Here is a 20,165-nt window from a genome sequence, read left to right on the forward strand (position 1 = left end):
ACATACACGTAATGGAAATGTATGTCGGCAGTGAACGACTGTTACAATAAATAGGTCCTCTCCTCCTCTCCATACAGTTAAACACACATTGCATGACATTTGCTTTTTGACTCAGCTCTGCCATTTGATTTACCCTTCTCTCACAGCATCAAATAGTCACACCCACATGAAGCATTATAAAATGCAAAAGGCCCATATGTGAGGACATCAAAATAACAATCGCTGACTTTCTTTTGTTGTCTGCTGACAGTGCGCACACGCACGCACACACACACACACACACACACACACACACACACACACACACACACACACACACACACACACACACACACACACACACACACACACACACACACACACTCTTATATTTGTGTCCCCTATAGACAAAGAGGCATTACAAGAGCAGCGGCTAATCCTTAATACACCAACACAATGCTGCTTCAATGACTTCCTGCCAGCAGGACTTTGGAAGGTGGTGATTATGAAATATTGAGGAAATGAGTTTTGATATGAGCAGGCAATAGACAGGTGTGTGGGTTTCGTTTCTTGGTAACCACATCTGAAAAGCAGCCAGATCAGATTAGATGGATATCAGAGAGATAATGTGGAATGTGCAGTTTGACCCACCTGGATAGGTTGCCATATTTGATTGCCCTTGCATAAAAATGAATCTTTCATCTTAGAATCTGACATTACTCCAAGTAACTACACTGTTTGGTATGACTCTTCCCTTCAGTGACAAGCTTTTAGTCTATCATGGAGTGTAGTTTGTTTGCTATACTTCATTTCCATATGTTGTCAGGCTCCTAAATCACTTAATCTCCTTCCAAGACTTTTGGTAATGTGCCATTGGACCTGGAAGTGTGGTGATGTGAGGGAAGTTGCCTAGTGAGGAATGAAGCTTATTAATAATTTTGAGCACTTAAATTGCTGCAGCTCCACCATAATAATATGTACTGGCAATCTCACTGGGCTCCAGTCAGAATGAGGTGATGAATTATTCACAGGAGATTGGGAGGTCAGTAAAGCGTGGTCTGCTGATCTCACACATACAAAGGTCCACTGTGGCATACTGTATGCTGCTTCATTTTAGCAAAGCCTCCACCTTCTTCAAAGCTGTATCCATGGCGACACATTTTCTCTTTGACCATGGAATGTGTAAAGGGACCCAAAATCAAAAACATAGAGCAATTGGATGTTCAGAGGATCAGTGGCGGTTATGTTGTGGCCATCTCAAAGTGTCTGTGCCCTGACAGAACTGCACCGTGCTGGCTCCATTGTGCAATTCAGACTGCCTTTAATAGTTTAGTGTTTGGTTTTGGTGCATGATTTAGAAAACTATCCTTAAAAGTATTACTTTTACATCATGTATGCCTCAGTCCGATACAAAAATAGTGAAGGAAAATAACAGACACTCGTTATTGTGTGAATCAAGTTTCATTCCAAAATACTTTTTTCCTGCATCATTTGAAAAAACAACAGAGCAACTATTTCTTAAGCATTAGATGTGTATTACAATCCTTTAGCTCTCAAATCCAGATCAGCATTGCACTGTTACAGAAAGGTGCTTAATTTCACTATAATCTAGCTCTTAGTGATGCAAGAAACATAAGAACATAAGTAGTCATTCAAGGTTTACCAATGGTTAACAAATTCAGATCAGTTTTCTATGCACTGAGTAACCATATAAGGAACACCTCAACAAAGTGCTAAAAACAATAATGCTGAAATTCTTTCTCTTAGTGAAACAGTATATTTTTGTGTTAGACTTTTTGCTAAGTATAGACTCTATAATGAATGACCTCTGACACAACCTCATTATAAACTAAACACATTGATCTACAGGATTTATTGCATGACTTTTGTATGGGATTCTATTTGATAATTCAGGTGTAATATAACTCAGGATAAAACATAATTGAAGGCATACAACTGGGGATGACACATTGCTTTTCTAGCTACAAACAGCCCCACTTAATCTATTTTCATCAATACATCACAACTCCTTATTATTACAAGAAGGTTCCAATGATAAAGAACTTAATTCTTACTAAACTTACATTTTTCTTTCCCCCGGTGCAAAGTCATTATTATTTTTTGCCTTTAAAACATTCATTAGTCTTAGAGTTTTCCAGCACAGGAAACAGGCCAAGTGCTTATCCACTAATAGGTGGCCCTCCTCCTTCTTTTTCTCTCCTTCTTGATGGAGGACTCTTCAGGGTTTTTAGTCCACAAGCAATCCTTTACCTTGGTCCCAATCCTCCTGACCCCCTTTGTAGCCTCAATCCCTGACCTCTTTTGGATTCACATTCTGTCTTTCCTCCCCTTCATCACTGCTCCAATTTTCCTCCCTGCTTTCCTTCTTATCTCCTTCAGCCCTCCACTTAAAAAACTACAGGTTTCATGTAACCTAACTCTTTCAGATCACTCTAGCAACGTCTCCTCAGTCGTCCTCTGTGTTGTGTCCGTTGACTAGACCGGACTCCCAGCGCTGCACCAGAGAAGTCTTCTGTCTGGGGGTCAGGGAACCCTGGAGGACCTGGGTAAAAAGATGTGAAAGCAGGAGTTATTAGTGAATGCAAGGTTAAAAGGAGGGAGATAAAATGCTGCATAAAAGAGGGAGAAGAGAAATAATTAAAGAGTAGAAACATCAGATGTGTTGTAGCAGGAGACAGGACCAGTGAGCCAACACAGGGAAAAAGGAGCAAAAAAGATAAAAGGAAATGGGTGAGTATATTTCCTCTAGAGGACATCTCTTTGGATGAGCATCATTAGCTCTGCATGTCAGAGGGAGGTTAATGCAACTGTGATCCAAGGCCGTGTTTGCTAAGAGTCAGTCAACAACTGAGGCCATTTCCCCTGCAATCCCCTGTGTATTCCTGAACTTTAATCAGAAACCAGGTCTGTGCAGAGAGCAGATAACCAACCAGCAGAGAGAGAGGAGAAGAGAGAGGCATGAGGCGGAGAGAGGAAACAGAGCAAAACGTTGCTAATGCCACCGTCAAACCAGCATATCATTGACAAACTGAATTGAAGGAGAAGCACTCGACTCTAATCAGAGATAGCACAGTTTCAAAGAGATGCAAGACCCACAAGGCAGGTACCGAAAATCAGTGGGATTGTCAATTTACTTTCATTTTTCTTCGGTATTGACTGCACACAACACACACACACACACACACACACACACACACACACACACACACACACACACACACACACACACACACACACACACACACACACACACACACACACACACACACACACACACACACACACACACACACACACAGAGACTCCTTCTCTCGCTCCCTGTCTGTCCCAAGGCTGTTTGCCTTCTTCCCTTATCTATAAAGATAAGCTCCTTACTGTGTGTTCAGTATGTTATCAGATGTCTGTGGCCCATATTTGCTGCTGACGTCTTCCCAAACGCCTTTCTTCATTAAACCTTTTACAATCCAGTTCAGTTTTAAGCATACGTTCATATCCCCAGCAACTCCCTAAACCCCCCAAAGCAACTGCAATTCATATATGAACTCTCAGTTAAAGAAGAAGGAACGCGATATCCTTTTAACTGCATTCGAGGAAGACCTACAGTAGTAAGATGTTTTGCCTACGTTTGCATGTCCAATACCAAGAGTACCAGATAGGTAGGGTTGGCATTTCGAATGTACTGTATATAGAAAATAATACCTAATGAGGCCTGGTATTATTTCTACATGGTCCAATGCTTAGTGTCATACCAAGCAGTAGTATAAAGGCAATGTTAATGTATAAACTTTATTGCAATAGAAATGAGCGGCTAAGGTGACTCACCTCTGGCCGGTTAATCTTCTCCTCTTCAGACTGGGGCGGGGGCCACATGCCTAACCTGCCAACTGACTGGCGTGCTGCAAGAGAAAGAAAGAATATTAAGTGGGTGAGGGCAGGAAAAGCAAGGCACCAAAGAGGCAAAAGTGTTCCTGTGACTTTGTCTGTGCTAAACAATAAAGCCTCTTTGAATCAAATTAAGAGTAAATGTGGTGTGGCAGCACAGTGAAATGAAAGGAGAGGAACACAAAGGGAATTTAGGGAAAGACCTTTGTTTGAAGGTCATGAAAGAATATGAAAATAATGAATTGTCTATATAACAATATATGATTGTTCATCTCCCAACACTGAGTCATGGTCATTCAGGGCCTGTAGCACACCCTGATGGGTTTGTCACGCAGTTGTTGCACCAACGATGACGGGCGACACTTTCATTAAAATGCAGCCTAAAAGAAAACACGAATGGCAACCATCCCTGCCAACAAAACACAAACATACTGTCCAGCAGTCTGCTGTCTGAAGTTTCTCACAGCCCTGTGAAACAACCAAATGAGTTATTTGGCTTAACTTAAAACTGGGCGTTGCTTAACACTATTATATATAATCATACAAAAGCTCATATTGTTATTAAATGATTAGGACAGCTTGCTCAAGTTAGCATTCTAGTACACTTAGAGCAGAAGCTATTCATTCATTACTTTCAACCATTTACCATTTGACCTCTCTACTTGCTGGTTCTGGTGTTACACGTGACTATGTTGCCTTATTTGTTTAATCTAATAATATATACATATATATGAATACATACAGCAGAAGTATCCCCTTTCGGTACAAGTAACCCTGTTAGGGAATCACTGTAACACATACAGACAATGGCAGCAAAGTTGAAATTGCAAGAGGAAACTTGTCTTCTCAGCACGCTGAATTGGCAGCACTCTATTTCAAATGTGCTTTTGTTGTCCCTACACTGACTATAACCATAATAACTAAGAAAAAGCAAGTTCTATGCACTTTTTCTCCCAAAATTGGACTTTTTCAAAGTGCTCCTCTCTAGCTGACACAATAAAGTGTCGAGATATGACTCAGGACTTTTCTTCACCGCAGCTTTCGCAATTAATTTGACAGACTAGATGCTTTATTGTGGAGTAACAGAATCGTATTTTCTTGTCCGGCAGCTTATGGTCTCCAGTGTAAAATTATTGCTCATAACGGCTAACAATGATTTGGAAAGCTGTTTTGAGGTTTTCCACTGACCATGAGAAAAATGAAATAACGTGCTTGCGGAGCTGGTTCAGGGGGTTTTCATCACCTCAGCACAGATATAAAAGAAAATACCCTCATACCCACACAAAAAGGATACACACATATTGTTTGAGTGGGCTTATGGGCAGAATCAATCATCCCATACACACACTCCACTAACCTGCCGTGGGTCTCGTTCCCCGTCTGGATGATGAGGCGGGTAATTCAGGAACAGCCAGTCCATTCAGTGAAGAAGAAGATAACGTGGGAGTCTTTCCTTCTGCAATGACTGGCCCCCCACCTCCCCCTGCTCCCTTTGGGCCCTCTGTGCCCCCATACAGGCTGATCCTCTGCTTGTGAAGCTCCTTCTCCCTCTCCTGAGCCTCCCGGATATCCTTCTCTACTTTAACCAAATTTGTTGAGGAGCGCAGCTTGAAAAAGGGGTTCTCCTTGGGTGCCCCCTCGTCTTCTCCCTCCTCCTTTTCGTGCTCTCTCACTTTAATCCCATCATGGCCTCCTGTTCTGAACGATGTGAAGTTAGATCTTCCAGAGTCGACGACAGTGACGGGCTGTGCCTCTGGCTTGGCGTGGTAGAGCTTCAGCGCTGGGACACTCAGATTGTTCTCCAGGATAATAACCTGACAGCCTTTCCCCTCAGAATAGCCCGCTCCTCGTGGAGTGCCCCCCCCTTTTGCTAGGTTTTGACTCTGTGTGTTAATCCTCTCCACATGTGAGCCTCTTATGGTGGACGCCTGTGATGAGATGTCCTCCTGGTCCTCCAGGGTTGAAATGTCACTGACAGAGGACCAGGACATGGCCTGACTCCTGGTTGACAGACTTAGAGTTGAGTCATCCGGCTTCTGAAAGGCCTCAAAAAGTTGTTTTCTGTCTTTGAGTTGGCGTACCGTGCCTTTGTCATAGAAACCTGGAACTGTTCCAAGCTTCACCAGATCCTGCTCCCTCTGGGTCTCCTCGTGGATCTCTTGCTGCATCTTCTTGCCTGCAAACTGCCTGTCTTTGCCTTGACACCTCTCAGAGTTTAGAGTGATAGACTGGCAGAGAATAGTTTTCCTCAGAGGGATCTCTACATACTCTGGTGCTGTAGGTGGATTTGGTAGCCCTCTGGACCTTCTCAGGCTGTGTTCACGCTCTATAGCCCGTCGGATCTCCCTCTCAATGGGAGTCTCTTTGGGTGCCGCTGCTGGAGAGATGGTGGTGTTGCCCTCCAAAGTGCTGCATGGGGAGAAGTCAGCTGAAACCCCACTGTCACTCTGGCTGTCATCATACAAGTCACTCTCCATCCTGGTGTGTTTAGTATACACAAAGCTGTGATTTCCTGGCTTAATCTCTTGTGCTCGGTGTGTTTTTGTTAACAGTCCTCCACCGTGTTGCTGCTCAAGCAACCTGTTCCTTTCAAGTCCTCTTTCTCTCTGCCCTCCCTCTCCACCTGTTTGCTTGCTCTCTCCCTCTGTGCTTTCCCCCGCCCCACTGTGCCTTTCTCTCACAGCTACCAAACAACCGGGGCCTTGAGAAGCTGCCCCGCCCCATTTACACAGCTCCATGGCAACAGTTGACAAAGGTGAGGAGCTCTGGCCGTGCACCTGTTGTGCCGCTTCCTGGTTTTCTCCCCTGGGGGCAGGTTCACTTGGACTCTGGGACAACAGCTCCTCCTGATGTTCGACAGAGGGAACTGTAGAGGAGGTTGGGTCTTGTTCATAGGCAGAATATGAGGCCTCGAAAGACTTGGATCTTGATTGCTGTTGACAAGACATAATATCTATGCTCACTTCCTCTTTTTCCAAGCTTTTATCAGCAAAAGGAGCAGAGCACTCATCATCTGAGTTGTTTCTATCAGAGGGAGAATGATGAACAGTTGAATTTATTGTGGCGACGGAAACCCTTGACATATTATCTGGTTCACTGTTGAAACTATCCTGTAAGACGTTCAGCTGTGAGCTATTTTCCTCTGTTCTCATATTATCTCCTGTCATCGCCTCAGGTGATGAATCTGTTTCTCTTGTTACCGGCTCAGGGAGAAGAGGAGGCCCTTCTGGACTAATCTGTCTATCAGGAGATGGAGGCTTTTCTATTGGGTCTGATATGATCTCAGCATCACTGATCCACGTAGCCACCTCCCCCTCTAGGCTAGAAAAGCTCTCTTTCTCAAAGCAGTCCTCTGTTGATGGAGCACTAATAAAGGCTGGAGGAGGCGGGAAAGCATCCTCACATGGATCAGTAGACTTCTCCGATTCCTCTTGAGCCTGTAATGCTTCTGAAAGTTGGGCAGCTTGTTCTAATTCTGTCACCATCTCTTGTCTCTCCCTGGGGGTGCACACACAAATTCTTGTTAATTCCTGGTTTTCTGATTCAGTTGCATCAGCTGTGTCGTTAGGCGAGCATCGAGCTCCAGGCTCCTGGACGTTTATGTCCTCTTCAGGTTCTGCCCTGGGAGCCTCTTTATCTTGCAGTGGGGAGTCATGGCTTTTGGTTGCACCTGCTACACCTTGAGCCCAGAACTCATTGACCCCCTCCTCTAGTGTGTTGAGAGGACCCTCATCCTGCCAGGCCAATGGCTTTGTTGCCATGGTGACAAGTCTGCTGATGTAAAACCGTTTTGAGCAATCCGAATGTTCGGCCTCCAGCCAGTCACTGAGGGAAAGCAGAGAAACACACAGAGGAAAAGGGGGAATAACATAGTGATTATCCGAGATTACCAACCAACACAATTTTATACCGCATTATTTCATCACAGATTAAATAAATTACTGAATTTACCAAGTGAATGAATCATCGCACTGTATTTACTGTGACATTTACTGTGACATTTACTGTGGAAAAGAAATGAAATGCCAAGAGCTTTTAATCCGCCTTCACCCTGTGTTACAGCACTGCAGCTAGGACAACGAACCTCACGTTTAAAAATAAATGTTGAATATACGAAATAAACAAAGAATCATTTCAAAAATTGCTTTTCATTTTATCTAGTGCTTGTGGTAACCTAACTAGGACCCTTTATGTTGTTTTTTCTTTTAATGTTTCATCCGTTTGTGTGCAAATCATTGTTTACTGCATACCAGTTAGTGCAGGATTAGAGCAATTAGTTGATGTGTAGTACCATGGTGTCCTATATTTTAATGGCAGAGCTCGGTTGTCGACAAGCAGACTCTTAATAACTGTTCCTCTTTTTGGAAGTTACTCCACTGTGCATCGTATAACGTTTTCTGCTGAACACACCTTTCTTTAATCTCACACACACACACACACACACACACACACACACACACACACACACACACACACACACACACACACACACACACACACACACACACACACACACACACACAGTCTCTGATGAGGCACTGGGACACATGCACTGATACAATAGATGCATAGTTAGATAGAGATTTGCAGTACAGCTCAACCTTCATGTACAGAAAACAAGGACTGAACTTGACATTGTTAGACAAATGTGGAACACTATTGCAATGATGGCAGAGCATGTAGGCACCAAAGCAGAACAAGAACCAGAACAAGTGGGGCCTAATGTGGGTAAATTAGGATGAGGGCAGTGAGTCATGACAGACACTGTTTACAACCAAACAATGGTTGGATGGGGGAACCACTCACCAGATTCACACAACTTTTTCTGGGCTGTTTTCTTATATTTGCTATTGTAAATGTGTTTTTGTTTAATGTCCTATAGTCTACAGGATGAAGAAACAACTTATAATAGATTCAGAATTGGTCATTGTTTTAAATCAGTACCCATTATGAAATGTGTCTGTCACACTGGCTGTTTTTTCAAGGGATGTGAGTGGGAGGGGAGAGTTGGCATTCCCACAAAGTCATCACTGTGTCTGAGACTCAATCATTGACTGTGTTTTGTGATTGCCAGAAAATAACAGGAGAAGACTTTGTTATATTCAGTAACTTGGGTAAAATAAGATAGGCTATACCACATGTTAACACCGGTCATGCAATTCATTAAAGATGCATAATATGTTACTCATTGAATGAGAGTTGAAGGTGAAGTTTCATGAAATGGTGAGGCAAAACTAGTGTTTTGTCACAGGGAGAGGGCCATCGAACACTGAAATCTATTGCAAATCTCTGCTTAAACAGTTTTATTCACCCACCCCTGCTGATTCAGATGAAAATCCTGCTAAAAACAAGCAAGCTTAAATGTTTAATATGATCATCCTGCAATGCTACAGTAGTGAAACAATCCCCTTATTGATATTAAGGTATGGTAATCCAATTTGATACTCTTGTTGTAAACTCTGGCAAGCCCTAATGAGATATTTCCCTTGCAGTTTGTAGATTAGATTCAATAAACTCAGGGCGTTATTTATAATATGACATGCTGTTCTGTTTTGTGTTCCAAAACGCTCGGAGAAAACTGGCAGAATATAACCTAATGTTCTCCAACTCTCTTTTTGGGTAAGAGAGGTTACTGAAGTTTTTGGATTAAAACTCCATTATGCAACAGACTTATGTTTTGCTCATTATCTGCAAAGGAGCTCACTTTATGAAAAGAACAATTAAATCATGATCATCATTAAAAAATACATTTGTGATGGCCTTACAAATAAACGTGCTCTACTTTCTGTGGTCAGCAGTGTCCTAACGAAGTTTAACATGAGGGCGTTTGACAAAAATGCTAATTATTTTCATAGATGCAGCCAACTTCCTCCCTAATTAAAAATCTTCTGCTGTCTAATGGTTGCTGACATAGTGATATGCTCATTTTTCAGTCTCTGACTTAAATATGCATTAGTAACTGTGGCAAAAAGAAACAGCAGGAAAATCCAGTCTCTGCAGGCTTGGCTCTTAGAATCATTTCTGTTACGCAGTTGTTTTCAAAGGTAATTTCTCCCCTGATTGGCATATAATTGAGGCAGGTGTCCAGTAACTTCAAGATGAACCAAACAATTAAAATACAGAAAACTATAATATACACTTGCACATACCTGGTAACAAAACGCTTTGAAGATGCCCTCCAAATGACAGACACTCATTTCTGAGTAAGCACAGTTGTCTTGTTTCAGGTCACTGTTGTTGAATCACCACAGAATGAATGTTATTGCTAACAGCTCCACCGCCCTGCTGCCTGTCTCTCCTCCCCTGCCCACAGTAACACCTTCAGTACACCAATCGTGCACGCCCACATTTGCATACCATGCTCACACAGCAAACATCCACTAGCACTGAATGGGCACTAACACTAAGTGCTAGAGGCTTACCCTATTGTTGTGGATTTTAAAATGTATAGTACTAATCCAATTAGCATGTATCACAGTAATTATTGTAGCATGCAAGTGAGTGAGGAATGTCCCAGAGGGATAAGAAGTGATTATATAATTCCAGCATTTAATGTTGTCCTCTTATATCCCGGGGGGAAACTGTAATTTATTCTGTAGTTTCGTTACATTACATTTCCAAATTAATTACATAAAGAGTTTAGTTTAAGATGTATTTTACAGCACACTGATATGTTCATTTATATTTATTTATTTATTAACAGATTGTACAAGTATTCAGCATTAGTTTTTGAACATGTTTTTTATTATTTTGTAATCATGACAGAACATTTTGAGAAAAATACTGAGATGTCCACATATTTAAAGAAAGAAAACAGATTGTTCTGTCTGCTGCATTACATTTGCTAAATGAAAACAGGTATGAATAGAAAGTGAGATTCATCATGTCATGCGTTGGATTCAAGAAATTGATTTTGGGCGAAATATCTCCATGCCAAATAAATATGTACTTATTTTATTGATCTACAAGCCCTAATATCAAAATCAATATATGTGGAAATATTCAATCTTAACAAAGCACCAAGCAATTCAGTCACACTTAATTCCTATACTGCGTGATAGAATATCATGAACAAATGTGCCAAAGTCCCTCAGGCCTTTTGTTCCTCAGTTGTCTCCTCAACCTGAGCTTCTGTTGGTTCGCTCTCAGGTTGGTCTGGACAGGACTCCTTGGTTGGATCCATCACAACAGGTGTAGGCAGCCTATAACAGTTCAGCTGATGCCTGAACTCCTCCAACTCCTTCTGCTCCACCTCCCTCCTCCTGCTCAGCAGATACATGTCCATAGATCTCCTCTTACTTGACTGCACAATCCACCGCATAACGACACAGTCTGGACAGGAAGTATAGAGGAAGTCCCCGGTGAGGTTGAAGCGATTCCCCACATTGAAGGTGAAGGCGCTGCCCTCGACAGTGATGTTGTAGCGTAGGTACTGGCATTGATCACCAAAGCGGTTGATTTGTGTGTAAGAGAAATTGGGAGCTTCACCTGAGTTGGAGAAGAACATAGTGATGCTGTCTCTCAGCTTCAGGGCCTCCATGGATGGTGCATGGTTGAGACTTCCTGCTACTAGAGCCCATCCTCCCTCAAAATGATGAGGATCCAGCTGACCCAAAGGATGGACCAGTCTTTCACAGACCATAGGAGCTGATTGGCTCACGGACAGCAAGCAGAGGAGAACACTGGCCAACAAAGCATACATGTTGCAATTATACAGATTCTGCGATGATTTAGAGAACTCTGCTTTCGATCAGTGGCTCTGTTGTTACCTCTCACCAAGAGTGGAGCTGGTTTAGATGGGCTCTCCATTTTTATAGTTCAACTTGGATCAAGAATGTCCAGTATTGCAACACAGTACAAGTGAATGATCCTGACTGTGTATTCCTGTATTGTGCAATTATAGAAAGTTCGAAAACTAGTTGTACTGTTTTTTGGTTCTCTCTCACTTCAGGTGTTTACCGGAAATAACACATTGTTTGATGTAGAAAAGAGATCATCAGTCTCCAATATTGTATGTTTCTTAAAGTAATTATACAGAGTCAAGGACAAAATTAAGAATGTTCTGTTCTTGCCTTGGTAGAAAAAAATATGGGATGAGCTGAGATAAAGCCTTATTATTTATATATTATTTTATAGAGGCTTTGTCACTGGCATATTATAAATTACATTGATTAGTAGGGATGTGTAGTGAATGACACTGAAGAAAAGAGATAAGACTCCTCCAGTGTTCAACCCTGGCTCTTAAGAAGTACACACAATATGACATATGTAAATGTAGTCAATTTCTACATTAACTATACAACTATTGTTCGAAAGACTAGTTCCAGTAACTCAGAGAAAATACATAATGTTTCCTGTGTTATATGCCATTCTTGTTTCACTTAACGGAAATAATTCATTCATTCTGTAAAATGCACTGTATGTAAGGGACGCAAGAGATCTATGGGCTTACATTACATTTGTCCACTTATGTGAGAGATAAAGTGTACAAATATATCAGTGTTATTGCATTATTTATAACGTTTGGGTATCACTATATACATGTATGTTTCCAGGAAATGCTTTCAGATAAATAGTAGTTAATGCAAATGTCTAAAGTCAAAGATGAATCTTGATTGAATGAATCTGGGCCAAATTTGACCCAGTCACCCAAAAACAATTCGGCTGGGTCTCCCCAGACCCTAACACCAAATTATACACTTTTTTTTTAGAGACCTTCAGACTTGGCTCAAATTGTCAAAATCAGTTTTGTAGTGTTTATATACAGTAGCTGTTGTGGAGGATATCATGAAGCCTTGTTCTGATAAAAAAAACTAAAGCATAGTTATTATATCATTTTAACTTTAAACGGGTCACGGGAGACCCGAACACAACATAAGGGTTAAAACTGCATGACATCTAAATACATTTAATTTTCTTTTTGAGGGCAGTGCTTGGTGGCAATTTACAGAATTTGAACTTTTAGCCTCAAATAAACAAGCTTGCACAAACCTGCTTCTTCCAACAAAAAAAATGAATCATTCCTGTCAAACAGAGAGGGTTATTGATCCATACCGTTATATTTTTACGCCTAGATAATGCAATTCTATTTAATCCCGTTTAAGCAATAAACCGTCCAGCATGCAACTCGTGCAAAACTCTACAGCCAGGCTGTTAACTAAATCAAATAAATCCTCGCATCCTTTCACTGGCGGCCATGAAGCACAGAATGGACTTCATCAGACTTCATCTTCGTATCACTTTATGTACACTGTGAAGTACTTTGCAACTGTGTTTCTAAAGGTGCTTTATAAATAACATCTTACTTAATTATAACGTCTGACAGATGCTGATGTGCTGAACTTTGTTTTCAGTTGGACATAATTTGTAACTAGATTAAAGAGTAAGCGTTTTTATTTGAACTGCATGCAATACAAACTCATGAATTAATGAAGTGCAATTTCTACAGCTGGAATATGACTTTATAAATATGCAAACCATTCAACCACAAAGGCTGATAAGAGAGGCATTGTTCTAATCTTATCATTGGAGGTGTGTAAAACTTCTCAGATCAATGACTGAGGCTCATTCTTATATTTCAAAATGTGATACTGAGGTGGGAAAGATTCTTCTTAATTAAAAAACAATCAAGGGTCGAGTTGGTTTTATAGTACAACTTGCAAGAGACTACAGTTTTGCAGAAAAACATAGTTATCCATTATCTAGCTGTAATCCCCGTTATTGTGCAATGAAAGAAAGTTCGATTTTTTTCTGGGAAATATCAATGTTTGCATTGAATAACTCCATTAACCTCTGAATGTGCAATATCCTCTTGCCTATGTGTTAGAGAAATACAGTAGAGAGCATAAATAAGTATTGTGTTATTTCCCTTAAGAGCGGGATTAGGGCTACAACTAACAATTATTAACATTATAGATTCTCTTTTTAACTAAGAACACAGCCTCTTCAGGAATCAAACACAATACAATATTCAAGTTTCTAAACATTTAGCAAGTTCCAGGATACATTTTATTTGAATTGTGAATTGTGAATGCATTCAATAATTTCATGAATGAATAAAGTGCAATTCTAAAGCTGGATGTGTGTATGATTTATTTGTTATAAATATGCAAACCATTCAATCACCAAGGCTGATAATAGAGGCCTTGTCCTAATCTAATACTGGGAGGTTTGTGCAACTCAGATCAATAACTGAGCCTCATTGTCATATTTGAAAATACATTTAAAAATGTGATTATGAGGTGGGGAAAATATACTTCTCAATTAAAAAACAGAACCAAATGACATTGAAATATTTTAGTTTTATTGACACGTTATTGACCCAATATCGTCAATGATCATGAGGCAAAGTATCTCAGGCTGTTGTTTCCCATCAGTCTTCAGAAGCTGCTGAATGACGATCGCTCTGCTCTGGACAAAGCTCTTTGGTAGGATCCATCATAACAGGTGGAAGCAACTTCAGACACTCCACCTGAGCTCTGAACTCCTCCACCTTCTCCTGCTCCACCTCTCTCCTCCTGCTGAACAGGTACAAACGCAGGGTTTTCTGCGACTCGTTGTCAAAGCGCATCACCAGACAGTCTGGACAGGAAGTGTGGAGGAACCTCACAGTGTGGTTGCTCTGATCGTAGGTGAAGCTGCTTTCTCCTAGTGTGATGTTGGAGTGCATATATTGACAGCTGTCACCAAAACCAAAGATGCGAGTCAAGGACATCTTGGAGCTTTCGCTGGTATTGGCAAAGTTGAGGCTGGCACTGTCTCTGCTTTTGAAGCTCTCGACATGTGATAGGTCACACATACCGCCGATAACTAAAAGCCGTATTCCCTCCAAATGACGAGCATCCAGCTGATCCAAAGGCCGGAGCAAGTCTTCACAACCCAGAGGAGCTGCATGGCTCACAGACATCAGACACAGGAGAGTGATGACATTCACAGCAAACATGGCTTTATGTTATGAAATACTGTCTGCTGTCTTTTGTTTTGTCCGCAAGCAACACTGAATAACTGAGATTAAAATGGTGAAAAGGCCAGGCTGATTTTATAGTGAGACCTCCAGTTTCATAATACTGCCAATGCCAAAGAGCAGAGTCCTCTTTTCCTCTGGTTGTGAAATGAGGGAATGTTTTGAGTGCTGGGATTATTAAATATTTACACTGGTTGAATCACTTTTACTGAAATTGTGGTGTTTTCGTTGTATCACTGTTGGAGTCTAATTGATTGGCAATTGTGCAAGTTCTAAAAAAATGTATTCAGATTTTCCAAATGTTGTGTTGTCATGTAAAATAATTCTATAAAATGCAATTCCAGATTATTTCACAGACAGTACTTTAACGTTGTGGTCTTGGAATGAAATTATAATATATTTATTTTCTCATGGTATTTTAGTAATTAATAAAAACCCAGACACACATCCAGCACCAGACACTTTAACTACACTGCTATGGACAATCATTTTCACTAGTGTACATATTTTATTATTATATTATTATTATGATATCTTCATCCATTTATTAGTGACTGTTATTAATTTTATATTGTTGTGCCTTTATATTTTTATCTTTTATTGATGCTTCTTAATGTGGGTTTTAGTATACATATATGTGTCTTTGTTTAATTATGTATGTATATAAGTGGTGTACAGGAGTGCATGTATTTATATTCTTTAGATATTTTAATTTGTAGTCGGTCGGATCGTGAGAAACATTCCTTCAATCTCCCTGTCTGTATTTTACAAATATGGTAATTTTATCAGTGCATGACATTAAGGATTTTGGGAGATGGCCCTGTGGGCCATCTAAGCTAATTTACAGATGGCCCTGAGCCCAATAGAGATTGCCCTGAAAAATGCGTGCGGACGAAATGGCACGAAGGGTTTGGGGGGCCTCCGTCCCCCTAGAAAATTTAGATTTTTGCAGGTCTTAGATGCTGTCTGGTGCATTCTCTAGACTGAATTATAAGATGAACCACCACAATATTGTATTGTACAATTTCAATTTTATTCTTCATTTCACTTGTTTGTTTGTTCTTGTTTGTGTTTGCTCACTTGCATGCCCTGCATAGCTATAAGAAACACTTAAGTTGTTGGTCAAGACACTTTCCATCTGATGAAGGCAAATGCCTTCCCAGATGTAAAAAAGTAGAAAACATTACATTCAGTTATTAATGCCAAAACAAACATTATTTACACTAGTATGGCCCCTGTTAAAAATGTTTGTAATGTTATCTACTGTAAGTTGGTCGAACGAATGCCTCCTCATCCGGAAGCTGACCGAGCAGACCCGAGCAGCAGTCGAGAGGAGCCGAGCGCATCCGCGAAGCACACAAAATGGCGACGTCATAGTTCCCATTAGCCGGCAAATCTAAATGTCCGGTCAAAATAATTTCCCTTTAGCGCAATACCGCTTCAGTTGCGCCACTTATGTGACAGATAAAAGAGTATGTGACAGACGAGAATAGTCAATTCTAATGTCTAACACGTAATGTGGAGAAAAAGATGTCCTGTGTGGGTTGATTGTGCGTTGATCTGTTGGTAATGCCTCGGGGTTCCGGTGGGCATGTAAACAAATACATAATGCTGCGCTATACTTTGTGGCCTCACCCAGTTGCATAGCGACACTTATTGTGTAGGTGTCTTTTAATAAACAGGTAGTCATATCATTAGCTAGAACTAGCTGAATCTGATCGATATGGACATAAACGCGAGTGAAGTCTAATCTGACGGGAGAGAGAGATCAGCTGAGCAGGCTGACGAGTCGACACGCAGCTCTGCATGATCACATGCAGCGGTGAGCGGACAAAACACACACTTCAGGTTAGAATATCACACGTAGCTATTTTAATTACCTCTCAAACTACCTAAACTAGTTATAGATATGTTTAGTTTTACTGTCGGGTCACTCATTACTGGATCCGCGAGCTGCATGATACTGGCACAATAGATTGCCCGATCGGGCAACCAGCAGGTGAGGCTTCATTGCCCGAGCTAAATACTAGATGGCCCCGGGCCATCGGGCAGTCCTTAATGTCGAGCCCTGATAAATTACAATAAAGTTGACTTTAAGTCACCAATTGATTGTAAACTTTGCATATCTGGGGGTCAAGATGTATTATCAAGGTTGCGAAAGTATTGAGCTAACTTTGCATGTAAGGGAGGTGTGTGGCGCAGTGGATAGAGCCTTGTTGTTGGGATCAGGGGGTCACAGGTTCAAACCCCACTGCAGTTAGCATGTCGTTGTGTCCCTGGGCAAGACACTTCACCCCAAATTGCTCCTGTGGGGATTGTCCACAGTATTGAGTATGTAAGTCGCTTTGGATAAAAGCGTCTAACAAGTGACATGTAATGTAATGTAATGTAATGTAAGAATATAATCATAAACTGTGCCTAAATATTTCAAATATATATATTTAATTTACTATTTTGTCTTTACCAATTTGAGTTATTGTTTTTGGTTATCTAATAGTATACGACATTTTCTTGGAATTAAACAGTGTTTGCATTAGAAATCAGATCAAGATTCCACAACCTTGTCCTTTGCCGCACTGTCATTAAAAGAGACAAGGACAACATGAAGTGTGGAAGAAAAATGTGTGATGAGCTGAGAAGAGAAGCCTTTTGGAATGAGCTTTATTAAAGATATCTGCAAGAAATGGTTAAGAAAACATATTTTATAAAGTAGACTAGAATGAATGTGTAGATACTTGAATGGTATGTGGTGAATATGACAGAGACAAATAAATAAGAGACCTCCAATCTGCAACACTGATCCTAATAATTAGATTTTACATCTTAATATGTAAATGTACTGACCTGTTTCTATATTTATTTTCAAACCTTAGTCAAGAGACTGATTCCAGTTACTTAGAGGAAATGTTTGGTTTTATTTGTGAGACATGACAACATAAAGATAGTTATTTAAAGATGAAATGCAAAGGTTTTTTTTTATAATTGCCAGTCAAATCGAAATCATATAGCTACAACACTATATAAGATATTGCAGTATTAAAATCGGAGATAATATGCGTCTGGCAATGCGCAATATTTATTTTGTTCAACCCCCAACACCAAGTCCGACGATTTATTTTCTCAGCCGCTCCTCCGCAAGATGGCGTCGCGTGACGTCACAGTGGCCAAACAAACAAACCTTGGCTTATCGCTCACAGCTGCTTCCGCCGATAGTACAACTTAGTTTCGTTATCATGTCTGATTCTGAGTAGACTATAGACTAAAAGCTTTAGGAATCCAAACTATAACATATAATAAGTACCCTGTATCAAGATTGATGCAAAACAAGTGGAATTTGACCTTTTTAGAGAGGTTTAGAAAAATAAAGTCCAGGCGCTCTGAGTGAGCCTCTGAATTAGCCCCGAGCGAAAAATGCTCGCAGCGGCTTCCGCCGATAGTACAACTTAGTTTCGTCTATCATGTCTGATTCTGAGTCGGAAGCCACCCAATATCTGGAGTATGTTGTCGACATCCAACCATATCTATACGAGCCTCTGATGTCGAAGAGGAAATACAAGGAAACGTCACCTGATATCACCGATGAAAGTGCTGATGGCGATGATTCAAGTTCGCCATCTGAGGAAGAGGCCGAGGGTGCTGAGAATTAGTGTATATGTGGAAACTGCCAGACCATGCCTACAAGCCGAGAAAACAAGTGCTGCCACAACTATGGGAAAGTGAAGGAAGAGATGGGAGAAGAAGTCTGCATCACCGACTGTAGGACGTTCGACATTTTCCGTTATGAGTGGAGGAGCGATGAATGAGCTGCAGATAAACTACAATGCTAACAGTGAATTAGCCCCGAGCGAAAAATGCTAACCTATCACTCCTAGCGCCCTTATTACTTATCCTAGCTCCACATCCAACACATTGTTTATGATCGTAAAGACACAGAATCTAACGGTGCCCACCTCTATAAGCAATACAACTGCAATTCCGTTATCTGCGTTATCTGCTGTGCTCCGTGCGCTTTGAAATCTAATCAAAAGTTGTTTACCTCAATTATTTGGCGTTTCTGCATCGCCCGGCTCTTTCGTTCTTTCAGTGGTTTCTTGTGCTGAAATATGGAGGGGACGGCTCCGGGTTTCAGCCTCCGACGTGCTATTAATGCTTCTCCACCAACAGACTTCGTGATAGCAGGATCAACGTCGTATGCATCACACGCGAAGTGGTCAGAACACAACTTGCTCCATTTTGTCGGTTGCCATCTGTTAACTGTGATGGTTATTCTCGCGTCCAGGAAAGAGAAGCTTAAAAAGGAGACTAAATGGAGTCTCTGAGATGTTTTCAAATTGGTACTTTAATTAATAAAAAAGGCGCGGTAAAGTCACAAACAGGATATTTGTCCGTTGGGGAGAAAGTCTGCAGCTTCCTCTCCAGTTGCCGGTGTTGCAGTATAACTTGAGTCATGACAACTGGTGACATTCTATTATTTCGTCATAGGAATCCGGGGCGTGTACATTGAGGACCCATTGTTGACTTACCATGTGGATCGCCTCGTTTGTCGTTTACGTTAATCTTTTGCTATATCTGCCTTCCTAAGATCACTTTGATGCACATTCAGTACTCGTATGTGAGGTTGTGGGTGAGAGGTGGATATCGTGACGCTTACAGGGAGGTATCGAACATTACAAAGTAGGTGGCTGTGTGGATGCCTGTTCAAAATATTACAAACTTGAATAAATCATTTAAATTATATATTTGTGACCGACTTTCATTTGTACATCGTTCTTAATGTGATGTATAGTAGCTTTGATAGCTGTCCATACCTTCAGACAGCCTAAAAGTAAAACACAAGTTGTTTATTCACAGCCCGAACGCTCATCGACATGACTGGATCACTCATGACAAGTTGTGATCAGCTCCGATTAAATTATGATATCAATTCTGTAGCTATTCTCCAGGGAGCACGTTTTTTTAATGAAATACCTGTATCCCTCTCATCACAACAAGACTCTACACTGTGCAGGAAAAACAATTACATACATGAAAATAACCTTGATGCATGGGAATGAAACACACAAACTATCTTCCGTGGCTATACTGATATGTCACAGTAACGGTCAAGTTTTAACCCGAAATTAAATGGTGTTTTGTTTTTGAACCATTTACCAACATCGCAAGACATTCTGACACCAGAGAAAAATTGTGCGGGTAGATTAGTAAACCTGGTGTTTACCCTTCATGCTCATCAAGATCCAGGCTGTCGGGTGTTCTTTTTCCCATGACCGCCTCGCTGCACAAATATCCCGCTTATTACACGGCCATACTAAACAAACAG

General features: G+C 40.9%; 1 protein-coding gene across 2 annotated transcripts; it reads right to left on the reverse strand.

Moving 5' to 3' along the window:
* Window positions 1–1,424: 1,424 nt before the first annotated feature.
* LOC117538062 lies at window positions 1,425–18,914 on the reverse strand. 2 transcript variants are annotated; one of them, XM_034203580.1, is made up of 4 exons: window positions 18,882–18,914; window positions 5,240–7,707; window positions 3,823–3,896; window positions 1,425–2,542 (listed from the first exon to the last, which is right to left on the reverse strand). In XM_034203580.1, exons 2-4 carry the CDS (start codon window positions 7,641–7,643, stop codon window positions 2,447–2,449), a joined length of 2,574 nt encoding a protein of 857 aa, XP_034059471.1. In that variant the 5' UTR covers window positions 7,644–7,707; window positions 18,882–18,914; the 3' UTR covers window positions 1,425–2,446. The 2 variants fall into 2 exon arrangements, with proteins under 2 accessions (XP_034059471.1, XP_034059470.1); XM_034203579.1 differs by lacking the exon at window positions 18,882–18,914 and adding an exon at window positions 10,032–10,480.
* Between the last annotated feature and the right edge of the window lie 1,251 nt (window positions 18,915–20,165).

The sequence above is a fragment of the Gymnodraco acuticeps genome, unplaced genomic scaffold (genome assembly GCF_902827175.1).
Source record: "Gymnodraco acuticeps unplaced genomic scaffold, fGymAcu1.1, whole genome shotgun sequence".
NCBI classification, from domain to species: Eukaryota; Metazoa; Chordata; class Actinopteri; order Perciformes; family Bathydraconidae; genus Gymnodraco; species Gymnodraco acuticeps.

Coding starts and splice junctions, on each gene's coding strand:
- LOC117538062 (XM_034203580.1), bottom strand. CDS start 7,643: ATGGCAACAAAGCCATTGGCCTGGCAGGATGAGGGTCCTCTCAACACA. Junction 3,897..5,239: donor GGGAACGAGACCCACGGCAG/GTTAGTGGAGTG, acceptor TTTCTCTTGCAG/CACGCCAGTCAGTTGGCAGG. Junction 2,543..3,822: donor AGAAGATTAACCGGCCAGAG/GTGAGTCACCTT, acceptor CTTTTTACCCAG/GTCCTCCAGGGTTCCCTGAC.